Source organism: Rhodnius prolixus, unplaced genomic scaffold (assembly GCF_049639745.1).
Source record: "Rhodnius prolixus isolate KJV_2025 unplaced genomic scaffold, Rpr scaffold_8, whole genome shotgun sequence".
NCBI lineage: Eukaryota > Metazoa > Arthropoda > Insecta > Hemiptera > Reduviidae > Rhodnius > Rhodnius prolixus.
Genome location: NW_027411593.1, coordinates 28,588,360 through 28,601,663, shown reverse-complemented (window position 1 = coordinate 28,601,663; position 13,304 = coordinate 28,588,360). Strand labels below are relative to the sequence as shown.

The 13,304-nt window shown below is 32.5% G+C and overlaps 2 protein-coding genes across 4 annotated transcripts in view; one reads left to right on the top strand and one right to left on the bottom strand.

Moving 5' to 3' along the window:
- The window catches only part of LOC141451097 (uncharacterized), a 51,294-nt gene extending 46,492 nt beyond the window's left edge, over positions 1–4,802 (bottom strand). For both annotated transcript variants that reach the window (XM_074122170.1, XM_074122169.1), the window contains exon 1: positions 4,510–4,802. In XM_074122170.1, coding sequence (XP_073978271.1) covers positions 4,510–4,730 — 221 coding nt within the window. In that variant the 5' untranslated portion in view covers positions 4,731–4,802. The remainder of the gene's footprint in view (positions 1–4,509) is intronic.
- Positions 4,803–12,881: 8,079 nt separating this feature from the next.
- Positions 12,882–13,304, top strand: part of LOC141451094 (zwei Ig domain protein zig-8-like) — a 686,638-nt gene continuing 686,215 nt past the window's right edge. Inside the window, exon 1 of one of the 2 annotated variants that reach the window (XM_074122167.1) lies at positions 12,882–13,080. The gene's annotated coding sequence lies outside the window, so the exon portion shown is untranslated. The remainder of the gene's footprint in view (positions 13,081–13,304) is intronic. The other variant, XM_074122166.1, reaches the window with a different exon arrangement.

Here is a 13,304-nt window from a genome sequence, read left to right as displayed (position 1 = left end):
AATAAAATTCCATACCAATACGTGGTTCACAGTGGGAGATATAGAACGGCCGTAATTTTACAGAATTTCATGACCCAATAAATTTTCAACCCTTTATATCTTCTAGATTTATAGATCTGTGCACAAAATAACTATAGCTAATAATTGAGAAAAACAAAGTGTATAAGAGAATAAAATTCCATACCAATAGGTGGTTCACAGCGGGGGATATAGAACTGCCATAATTTTACCAATACTTGTTTGATATCTACTTCATTTTTAAATGTTTCGCCCTTCAAGAAATTTTGTAAGGACAAAAACAAGTGATAGTCGGTGGGTGCTATGTTCGGGGAATATGGTGGATGCGACAGAATTTTCCAGCCTTGTTCTGTAATTTTTAGACGAGTCTTTAAAGCAGCATTTGGCCTGGCATTATCATGTTGCAGTATGATGTTCTTCCTATTGAACATCGCCGGCCTTTTTTCTTGGACTGATGTCTTTAAATTATGTATTTGCTAACAATACTTCTCCGAATTTAGCTTTTCATTCGGTTTTAAAAGCTCATAATGTGTAGGTCTTTTAATGTCCCACTATATACACAACATTCTCTTATTCAGAGTGAAATTAGGTTTAAAGGTGAAAGGGCTAGGTTTTCCGGGTTCACAATATGTCCTTTTCCTTACGATGTTTTCGTAGGTAATCTCCTTTTCATCCCCAGTTATCATCCGGTTCAAGAAGAGCTCGATTTTGACCTCGAACTACGGATTTAACCCCAATAGACTATTTTCAGAGGGGATATCTAAAAAATAAAGTGTACAGTAACCTTAATCCCTTGGCTTCAATCGAAGATCTGGAATATCGAATAGCTCTAGCCTGCCTAGATCTGGTTGGTTCCATTTGAAAAAAACTTAGATACTGTATCTGGGGAAATTGGGGTTTAAAAAATGGGCCATTTACTGAAAAAAACTAGATTTGATTAAATACGTGTTTTCTATTTTTTTGAAATTTCCCGCCGTTTAAAAAAAAAGTGAGTGGAACACATAACTCTGGTCACCCTGTTCATAAGTCTATTGATTCGCCAACTAGGTTTAATGTGAGTGTAAGGTAGTCCTATCTAAGTATAGTGAGTGGTAAACTTGGTTAAATGTGAGAGTAAGGTGGTCCTATCTAAGTTTAATGAGTGGTAAACATGGTTAAATGTGAGAGTAAGGTGGTCCTATCTAAGTCTAGTGAGTCGCCAACTAGGTTAAATGTGAGTGTAAGGTTGTCCTATCTAAGTATAGTGAGTGGTAAACATAGTTAAATGTGAGTGTAAGGTGGTCCTATTTAAGTATAGTGAGTAGTAGAGCCACAATAGATCCATAGGGGTCGCGGTGGCGCAGGCCTTGAGGCCACCCAAATTTAATCTAATCTAATAGTGAGTGGTAAACATGGTTAAATGTGAGTGTAAGGTGGTCCTATCTAAGTCTAGTGAGTGGTAAACATGGTTAAACGTATTTTAGAGATTTATATCCGGAACAAATCATTTTAGATCAATGCCAAGTATATAAAATATAAGAATGAGAGTCCGGCTTCAACTATTAGTCTGATGTTACAGTTAAATCAAACTTTAAACCTTTAAATCAAATTAAATAAAAGATAGTGGCTTAGAAAATGGGATAAAATAAGTTTGAATCAAAATTTCTCCTCATTAGTCATTGTTAATCCGACTAAATTCAAGCACTGGCACGGAATCTACGGCAAAGAAGAAGTTTTGTTTAAATATTTCCCTATTTTTTACATTCTAAATACAGCAACAACTTTATTTGTATTTTAATTCTAAATTAACGGAAATATTATAATGTTAAACTTGACTGAAGAATAATTAAATTTTGATAATAAATGAAATAGTAATGTTTGGTACCCGCTTGTAAATAAAACAAACGCAAATATTATTTTCCACAATTCGAATTTAATTAAATCAAAATTAATTATCTCATTAATAATTTCACAATTTAAAATTAATTATTTCAAGCAAGCTAGTTCTCTCAATGCTGGAATATACCAGTTGACCACAGATTTAACATTATTAATAAAAGTTTTACTAAATAAAGTTTGTTTATTGTTTAAAACATTATTTATTGAAAAAACTAAACAGTTTCAGATCAATTCAAATTATGATATGAGAGTCGAGAAATTTCAAAATTATCTGCCACTACCAAAAAATATAAGCTATCCATTATAATTAACAACCATTTTGTTCCAATTTAAAAGGAAATTCGTCAGCTAGACAGTGCGAATGTCATGTGACGGTTTCATTCTCCCCATTATATTTTCCTTTACCACTTCCTTTCAAATGGAAATTCACGTGGGTTTTTTTAAAGCCTACGAGATTGAACAAACTTTTGATCGAACTCTGTCTTGATATTCCTGTAAAATTATTTGTTAATTAATTTTTTTAGGAAAAGAAGGGTTAAGTTGAAACCCATCATCCCCCAGACGACCGCAACGACTCAATTTTGTACACCCTTGCAGGTGGAAGATGCAGCCTAAACAAGTAATGTTATCCTCTTTGCATAACTTTCATTAAAGTTAAAAGCAATTTAATTTCCGTCTTGGCATATCCTGTAACTCTATTACTTGCAGGAAGAAAAGAGAGTATTGTCAGTGGTCCAGTTAAGATCTTTTTTTAGATTCTGCAAATAATATAATATTTGAAAGCAGAAAATTCGCTAAATATAGCATACAATGATTATTTTAATAGCAGCCTAAAATGATTCTAAAAAATTGAAACTAATTATGAATACATTTCATTGTTCCAACGTATGAAATTCTAAAGTATGAAGAGTTACTTACACTTTTAACTGATTTTAATAGATGTAATCTGGTAGATGATTTTAGTAGACGATAGAAAAACCACAACTGCCAAAATATATTTCGACTTGTACGGCTAAAAATAGACCGAATTTATTGCAAATGTCAAGTATATAAAAAATACACAATTTTGACGTCTAGCAATCGATTTCGATACGATTTAACTGGGCTTCTAAATGGAAAAATATTTGAATACTCTTTGCTGCTTTTCATTGTGAGTTGCCTAAGATGCTAAACAAGAAATAAATTAATGTATAGGAAAGCCTAGAAAAACCTTTATTCAGACTTCATGTACGTATTGTTCTAAAATCTGCATTTAACAAATTATTTCTATAACCTCTTAAAGGTAGAGAATTTTAATACAAACTATTCTAATCTAATTAAAGGAAAAGAGTTCTAACTCAACTCAGAATAGCGAATAAAAAAAGGAGAAACTTCAGTTTCATTCAGAAATTAGCTGAAGTCTTGTTTGAATGGAGAAAAATATTCTTCTTTTTATATTAGGATACTCGGTTCAATCTATACTTAAAATAAAATATTTACAGCCTTTTATAAATGACGTAAGGTAGAAAATATCAGGTAAACTGCAATTGAATTTAAATCGAAGACTATGGTGGTCTTTTATTTTCCGTTTTGTATTATTTGTGCTTTGAGTTGTAAACTTAAATTTTGGAAATTTAGTTTTAATTTTAAATTCATTTCCAAAGGACAAAGAGAATTTTAATTATTTTTTGCTGTTCTCAAAGCTATAGGATTTATTAATTACAAGCCTAATATATAGATTTATTTATAATATAAGTGAATAATAAATAATGTACGCTAAATCAAGTAAGTACAATCTCAAAGAAACCAACATTCCAAAAACTACTAATAAAAATCACTATGTTTTACAATGGATATAAAATCCATTAAACATTATATAAACTTTGCACCAATCAAATAGAAAATATTATTAAATTGCATTATATTTTTCGGATTTAAAATTACTTCATTTCAGACAAGATACTTGTTAGATACTACTGTTAGGTAGTGAAGGACATTTTCTGATCATTTTGTTGATTGTCTTTAGGCCTCAGGCCCTTTAGGCCTTGACTCCACCTGATGCTCTACCTTGACGCAATAGTGGGGCACCCTGTAATTGCTCAGGCCGAAGGAGTATGAAGATTATTCGCGCTCCACAATACGCTTTCTGACTGTGGACGGTCTCGGTACATTTTGTTTCCTCTTTTCGTCCCCTTGGCCCTACTGAGACGTGATGGTGCCATTCTTCGGATTGTTAAGAGCAGAAGAAACATGATGAATGTCCGTTACACAATCTTCCTGCTTGCTAACCAAATTCTAGTTTGCAGTTTGGTTCTTCTTCTGCACTAAGCAGCACACCATAAAATGGGCCTTGTTAGTTGAGTGCCTGCTTCGACATGCGTTTATTTCTTCGCAAAATTAAGTTTACCTGCTGACTACTCTATATACGATATAAGAGAAAAAAAAGGTCAAAGTTGAGTGTTTTACAACACTCATTATGCTTTTGTGCAGGTTTTGACGATCAATCCTTATACAGTTTTAATATGTAAGAAATATGTAAATAAAATCTTGATTAGATTTTAATTCGTAAAAACTATTTGATAACACGATATTGAATCGACAGGAGAATTTAGACATTCAAACTGAAACTCTTACCTTCTATCATATTCATTGAATTTATACGATCTGAGATAGTAAGCGACATCCAAAACGGCCTCTGAAACCCATTCTTCTTGTAAAGTTGCACCTTCATCAATTGTGTCATTTAAAATCATCACTTCAAGGGTTACATTTGGATCAGCAAACAGTTCACCCTGCACATAATATACAATGTTGACTACACATAATGCACAATAAGCTTCTCTAATAAAAGACATTATTAAAATCTATTTTATCTTTTTAACATTTCTTTCAAGTATATAAATAATAAATTCAGATTTATTATTACAGCTGTTATTTCATTTTAAGTGAACTAGTATTGTAGGAAATATTTCTTCACTGTCATTTTTAAGAATAGTTTTTTTTAAATCTGTTAATAATTAAAAGATAGGTGTTTGAACTTTTTTGAAGGAACATGTTTTATCTTGATTCTAGAATCTTTCTTCCGGAAAGATCTCCAAAAAATATTAATGTTAAAGTCAACTGAAAATATGTTCCAAATTTTGTTCTACCCTTTATCAATATAAATGATTCCTTAACAAATATGTCAATGTCCCAAAAATCTGGCAAATGTATCTGAAAAAACAAACTAAAAAATACTCGCTAAGTAAACTACTTCTTTCTTAACTTCTCTTATGTATAATTTTTTTTTAAAAAAAAGATTGGCTCGTAAAGATGCATATAATTAATTAGTGCTTTAGAGATAAAATAATATACATTATCTTGCGAATTCTGTTCAGAACTTTCAGATCCATATATTTTATTTATTTTTTTCTTTCGAGCTAAGCACAACTTAATACCCAAATTGATGGAGCTATTCGAAAATATCCCAGTACTCTCAATGATATTTCCTTCCTTAATGTCAATCAATTTAAACAAAATACAAATATATGAACAGTATTTTGCACATTGGCATTTTTGTCACATAAATGGTGTATTTCCAAAAGTGTTATGGCCTTACCATTTAACGAAAATAGAAAATTAATTAAATTACGAGATGAACTGGCTGCATGAATATAAAGCAACGCATTGTATTTTAAGCTTTCCATTTATAAAGGATTATATTTCAGACAACTAGAGATTATAAAGGTGAATGCTGTTTGTTAAAATTGAATACCGATTTTGAGCCTGTCTCCACCTTTTTGAATCTGTTTCCACATTGAATCTTTGAATGTAAATTTATATATAATAAAAATAAATAGAAAAAGAGCCTAAAGTTTTCGCTTAACAGTTCAATTTGAAAAGAGAATTCATCAGTACGAGGGTCGTTTGAAAAGTCCGTGCAAAAATAAAAACTACTTAATTTTTTGGGGTAAACCTTTTTTATTTTTCAACATAGTCTCCTTTTAGGTTTATACACTTCGTTCAACGCTGCTTTAGTTTGTTGATCCCTTCCGAAATAGGATTTGTCCAAGTCTGAAAAATAGCCATTCGTTTCTGCAATCACCTCCTCGTTTGAATAAAATCTTTTTCCCGCCAGCCATTTCTTCATATTGGGGAACAAATAGTAGTTCGAGGGAACCAAATCTGGAGAATAGGGGGGATGTGAAACGAGTTGGAACCCTATTTCCATTAATTTTGCGACCACAACTGCTGAGGTGTGAGCTGGTGCGTTGTCGTGATGGAAAAGGACTTTTTTGTGGGCCAATCGTGGGCGTTTTTCTTGCAGCTCGGTTTTCAAACGGTCCAATAACGATGAATAATATGCACCGGTAATAGTTTTACCCTTTTCCAGATAGTCGATGAGGATTATTCCTTGCGAATCCCAAAAGATAGTCGCCATAATCTTTCCGGCCGAAGGACCGGTCTTCGCCTTTTTTGGCGCAGATTCCCCCTTGGTAACCCATTGTTTAGATTGTTCTTTGGTCTCAGGAGTGTAGTGATGTATCCATGTTTCATCCACGGTGACGAAACGACGCTTAAAGTCCTGCGGATTCTTCTGGAACAGCTACAAACCGTCCTTGCAACACTTCACACGATTTCGTTTTTGGTCAAGCGTGAGCAATCGCGGCACCCATCTTGCGGATAGCTTTGTCATGTCCAAATGTTGATGCAAAATATTATGTACCTGTTCATTCGAGATGCCCACAGCACTAGCAATCTCACGCACCTTCACTCTTCTGTCATCCATCACCATATCATGGATTTTATCAATGATTTCTGGAGTAGTAACCTCAACAGGGCGTCCAGAACGTTCAGCGTCACTTGTGCCCATATGGCCACTCCGAAAATTTTGAAACCACTTATAAACTGTTCTAATCGAAGGTGCAGAGTCTCACCATAATGTTTATCAAGCTTCTCTTTAGTCTCCTGAGGCGTTTTGCCTTTCATAAAGTAGTGTTTAATCAACACACGAAATTCTTTTTCGTCTATTTTTTGAAAATCACTCGACTTCCTCGATTCAAACGAATGCCAAACACAAAGAAATAGACCGATCTGGCTGAAACTTGGTGTGTGTTCTTCCAAGAGATGCTACTAACTAAACATAACCTCGATACGCGCCAGTGGTGCTATCTCTCTGAATTTGCACGGACTTTTCAAACGACCCTCGTATAACTAATATCTCAACATGTCGATGGTTTAAACGGTAAATAATGATTTATAAATTGCCAACATCTCAAATGTCATTATTTTTAAATGGAGCGAACACTCGAAACCGTTTAATTGCAATAACAAGAAAGAAAGAAACAATTTTACTCGAAGACTGAAATCACCTAAGAATAAATACAAATACAAATTAAAAAATAAAAATAAAAAAAATACAGTACACAGAACCAAGTAGGAAATATGATGAAGTTACCCACGCTAATTTAACAAGCATTTCAGCAATATTGATCAATATGTTCAAGCAATAAATCTTACAACCTTCTTGCTGAACTTTGTTTTCATTTCTTTTTTTTTACACTTTAAAAGAGATGGCGTTGACGATACTTCAAGCTTAATAAACAGCTAAGAAAATCAGCCAGAACTAATTAAAGAAATATTTGTCCTACTCTCAACATTAAAATGATCAAAAATTTCTAGTTTCTTATTTTTGAGTACTAAGTTTCATCTCTAGTTAAATTCTTGGCATACTTCTCGAAAATGTAATTTTCACATTTATAACCCGCATATTAGTTTCGTATAGAGGAATTTTCCATAAAGGTGTGCTTAATATTAAATAAATTCAAGCATAAAGTAATGCAAAATTCAAACATGTTGAAGAGAGTAAAAGTTGTATCCTCTGTATTCTTAACACTACGGATGACGGAGTAGTAATTGAATAAATTAGGAAAATTTACCAAGCATCGTGAAGTGTAGGAATGTTCTGAGTTTCTGTTAGAATGGAAGGCTGCGATGAAGTTCATTTAATGATGGAAATGAGAAGGTAATGCTATCAACTTAGAACAGCGTGTAACATAAAATACCTTCCAGATCCCGGATAAGATTGAAGACCTATATCACTAAAATAAATTTGCACCAACCATAATTTATTCTTGTTTTATAGAGAATTATTACTAATCTGAGGATCATTTTATTCATAGTAGAAATGATGATATAATAATTATGTAATTATTAAATTTTTACCAAAAGAAAAGCTATTCCTTCTGTTGAAATGCAAGACAGTATAATTAGATATTAATTGAATCTTAATTCTCTATATTATCAGTTGAATTTATTCAACATTCCAAAGAATTTGAAAGTTACCAAAATATAATTTATGAATTGAACGAATTGGCAAAGAATTGCTTTCAGATCTCTTATTTCATTTCTAGTATCACTTACGACAAGGAACCTTATTTATTTTGTACTTCCACTTACTAAGTAAGGAAAGTATAGTGATCACGTCAAATTTTTCACCAGAAATATCCTTGGAGTCAGAGAAAAGTGGTTTTTCAGAAAATGGCCTGCATTTTCCCGGAGACCTTTAACACTAGAGAATATACTGATACACATTACGTATAACAAGTAGGTATTTACATAAAATAAAATTCTGAATTAATGTATAATATTTACAATAAGTTGAAGAAATATATTGTACAATAATTAAGACTTGATTTTAATCTTACAAAATTTTAATTAACAAAATATCTATATTTATTTTTTATTAGATTTTATTAAAATGATTTTTTTAAAGTTTCTTGAACTGATATCTTTTAATTTTTACTGGGCCACTGTTCTTCTTGCCAAAATTTGGAGCACCTGCTCATAAATATGATCCTAGGTATGAAGTGAATGTCCAACACATCAATTAGCTGGATCTCCGTCGGTCTATAGGTCCGCTTTTCACCATGACCACTTGGAACCTGAAACATCACGAAATTTAGATTGCGTTTGCAGTACTGTCTGTCAGTTCTGTTGTCTGCAAAGTACTGACTAGTAATCCGTACTTTATCTGATACTGCTTGTTATCTTAATCTGAACCTACGAGTTGTCAGCGTCTAAGATGATGGCGTCAATTAAAAACAAGAAATACGAAAAATTAAAGAAAGCAGATATTTCATTAAAAGATTCATTTTTGAAAATCTACCTTAAAAATTATTGTTAAATATTGAATCCTTCCCAAACTTTGTGAGTCATGGTCACTCTTATTTGTAAAATATTTCACATCTATTAATTTAAATTCTAAAAAAAATTAGGCAGAGCTTTAAAAATAAGTTCTACTTCTATATTCCATTGGAGTGTAATTTGCGGTCCAAGTCCTATTACGAGGATAATATTGAAAGGCGTAGCAACATCTGCGGTCAAATACTTCCTTCCCAGACAATCTTGTCTGGAAATTCAGTCTTTAACAGAGAAAAAATTCAAATAAGGTTAGTACTGCGTGATAATATGATAAAGCGTTTTATTGTAGCCCGCTTCCATGAAATAATTCTGCCTTCCTGTAAAGTATTAAGAATTGGGCCGAAAATTCTTGACTTTAAGTAAATTTTCAGATAGAATTTGAAATACTAAATCATTGCGATTGTTTTAATTTACCTTGGAATTGAAATGTAGGTAAATTTAAGTTATGTTTTCAAGAATGATTGTATTTTGATAAATTATTGATATACCTGTTTCTATATACTCAGAAGAAAGAGAGCAAGGATTTACTTAATAGCCTGTACTAAAAGGGCCCGGACTCAAATGTCTGTATACAAGTTCAGTAATCTCCTTTCTTACCTAACTGCGTCGGATTAGATGTGTAAGCTTAGCGCAGCATTCAATTCTTCATTCTTTATCTCAGCCCCTTCGCCCTCGCTGTAACTACAATACAGATTCTACTTAACGACGGTGATAGTTCTCAGAATTATTCATATAGCCTATCCTGGATTTGCACTAAACAGCTTTACATTTCATTTACATGTTTTCTTTTTTCGTAGATCAATAAAAGCAGATGGTCCAAGTTGGTGATCCCAGCACAATAAAAAAGCTCAGAAAGGAATAATACTATTATTTGGATACAAAGTATAGCTATTGTTTTTAAAGAAATTCTAAATAGGTGAAGAATTAAAAACCATCAACGTGTAGAATAATTTCTTAATGATGACTTTTATTAAAACACAGTAAACCAGTCAAGCAATTTAGATGTGAAATCAGCCATACGGCTGAAATATTGTTTAAACTAAATATAAATGGGGTTTAATTACATCAAGGCTCTGCGCCTTCTTGAGGAATTTGGCCCTCCTTAGCAGACTGTTTGAGTCATCCATTTCTTATCTATTGGTAAGTAAAAGAAATTAGATAACTTACACTTTTTTGGCAAACCATTAGTAAAATAAAGAAGAATAGGTTTGTTTGGGAAATGGCAGAACATGCCGGTTATAGTAAATAATAACAAAAAATTATTAAACTTCTCAAAAGTTTTATCTGCAGTTCCATCCTTTACCCATAAAATTGCACAAATCAGCTAAAATTCTTAACTACAACAGCCTCCTGACTATTCATTGATTACCCTCTTGCCACTTTCTCTCTCTATAATTAATGGTAATAGTTATAGTATATTAATAGTGGTTCACTACAGCGAGCACTACTTTACACAGATTAATTAATAACATGTTATGTCCAAACAACAAATTAGCAACTCATCGAGAAAATACTAACAAATGCACGTAGGACTAAAATTAACCAAAATTACGTTTCTAGATCCATTTCCATCCATTAAATTAATTTAATTAATATAAATGTTCTGATACAAATTCATATTGGATACTGAAGTTCAGTTGTTATCGATTTGGGTCAAGAGAACAAAATTTAGAAATTTTATATTTCTCTCTAGAGAATTAATAGTCAAAAAATTTTATGTTAAAGGTATTTTCGGAAAAATGATTTTCATTTTTCCATTAATTTAGCTCGTAGTTAATTTCCTTTCTAAAATCTTATTAAAAACAAACTTTTATCTTTTTTAATCTAGTTTTTTATATTTTATTTAATTTAAGACGCGTCAACAATTGAAATCGGTCGCCCAGAGCTTTTTTTCAGTGCATTGCTAGCCTCTGCTCGTTAAATCGATATTGTATTTAAAACCTACGTACTAAAAAATATTAGAATGATATGTATTTTTAAAGTAAAATGTTTTTTTGAGACTAAGTAGTATCAAATTTTTTACAGTCTTCGTTGAAAAGAGACAGATTAGGAGAAAATGAAAGAAAAAGAGAGCTTAGCTTGTACAAGTTCGTGTTATTTGTATTTGTGTGTTGTAGTCCTGAGGAGCGTGAAGGTAACATTTGCTTTAAACTGTTTCTCAACACTTCGCTAAACGACTTCTAAGATTTTATTTAAGATTTGTATTGCTTCTGCTTACGTAAGCAGAACGGAACAACAGACGTATTATTTTAATTCTTGTTATTTTTAAAATAAATTAATTAAAATCCTATTTATAAAGAAACAAAATAAGCTAAATTACACTAAATGAATATAATAGTATAAACTGAAATCCTAATTTGATATATGATATCAATTAACGTGTGGAAAGTATGTTAATGATACAAAGTAGTATCTTTTTTGTGATATACAGCGCTTTTCCGCTCAACCTAAGAGAAAATGGTTATATTTTTGTATTTTGTTCTAAGTTCAAGATCTCATTGAAAGATATCCCAACGGGAATCAAGGAACATTAAGAGTACAACATTATTAATTGACCAATTGATCGTAATTAACTACGTAATTGACTCGCTTCTTTCCTGTTTCAAGTCATCCAGTCTCAAAGGCCTTCCATATTTTTCAACTCCTTAAGTTTAAATCCTCCATCCATTCCCGTAACACTAGATCTCGCTCATCTGATCTCTATATTCCCTCTCACCGTACCTCATCCTTTGACAAATTCTTCCTAATACGTGCTACCTCTCTTTGGAACTCCTTGCCTTCATCTGTCCGCCATGCTCCTACCCTATCTATCTTTAAATCCCGTCTATTCAGTTATCTCCTTTCTATTCAGCTTCCTCCGAAATTCTAATTGTTTTAATTTATTTCCTTAATTTCTGCTGTTATTTTTATTTTCACTTTTTGTAAATACTTATTTATTTATTTATTTTCTGTTTAATCACAGGCCAAACTACTAAGGCCTCTATTTGTTCCTGTATTTATTCTTAGGGGACAATTGTCCCAGAATAATAAATTTCTTTTCTATTTCTATTTCTAATTATGTAGAATAGCAGGTCTAACCTTAGTTCAGGGAGATATTAAAGTTTTTATTCGTAACAAGTTGAGACGGGAATCTTCGAGTATTACAAAAAAAACTGTTTAATTTAGTAGGTATTGCACAACTTGGTGTTTTACCGATACTATAAATGGTTCAAAATATTGAAGCTAAACATTTAATGTGACCGGGGAACACTCCTCCTGGAAGTCGATGATGCAAGAAATCGCCATGAGACTATGAGTACAGTCACTTAAAGAAGTTGCAAGAAAAAAAAAAAAAATACCCAAGGGAAAAGTAAGAGATAGTCTAGCGAGAATTTCCAACCAGATTACAGTTTTTCTTCTTGTCGCTTTCCCAGGTGGGAGATATTTCTAGTGGGCTGCTGATATTTGGCCAGGTAAAGACAAAAATGGCACAAGCATGCACATTTAACAAACTATCCATTTGTTCCACACACATTGACCACAATTCTAAACCGATTGTGACCACTTTTGCTGAAGTGGAAGCAAGTGAGGTTAGCTGCAGGCAAAGCAATAAACTTTTGCCGCTATCTTGAGCTGCAATTTTTCATTTTTTTTTTTTTGCTTTGGAGGGGTGTAGGGGAATAAGGGGGAAAGGAAGAAATGAAGAAGAAAGAAGATATGAGCAGGTTGGAAGGTTCATAACGAGAGTTTAATTGTGTGCAGGCAGGCCGCTGAGGTTGTGGTGCGTGGGCGATACTTCTGCCGCCTCTCTCGGACGGCGCTAGTGTGTTGCCCGTATCCACCGCCGCCTCCAGTCTTTACCCAGCCGTCGTACCGGCAAAAACTTTCTTATATACCTTCTGCACAGTGGATTATTTTGTATATATATATTTATCTATAGATACATAAGACATATCTCTGGCTCTGCTAATCGTGTGTGTTGTTCCTGTGTTTATTGTGAACCGCCTCCTGTGAATGCCGTTCCAACTGACTATCAGTTCACACGTAATTATTTTAGTCATTTCATTTATATTCAAATTAAATGAGGCATAATTATTTTAAAAAATAGTTACAATATCTTCTTAGCATTAATTATTTCTTTTTTAGAGAGATCTACGAGTCTCGTTATATCAACACACAGATTATTACAATTTTTTAATTAAAAAAAACCTTCCATCATTTCAGTTAAAGATGAGATTAAACCATTAACAATTTAAATTTCCACCAAA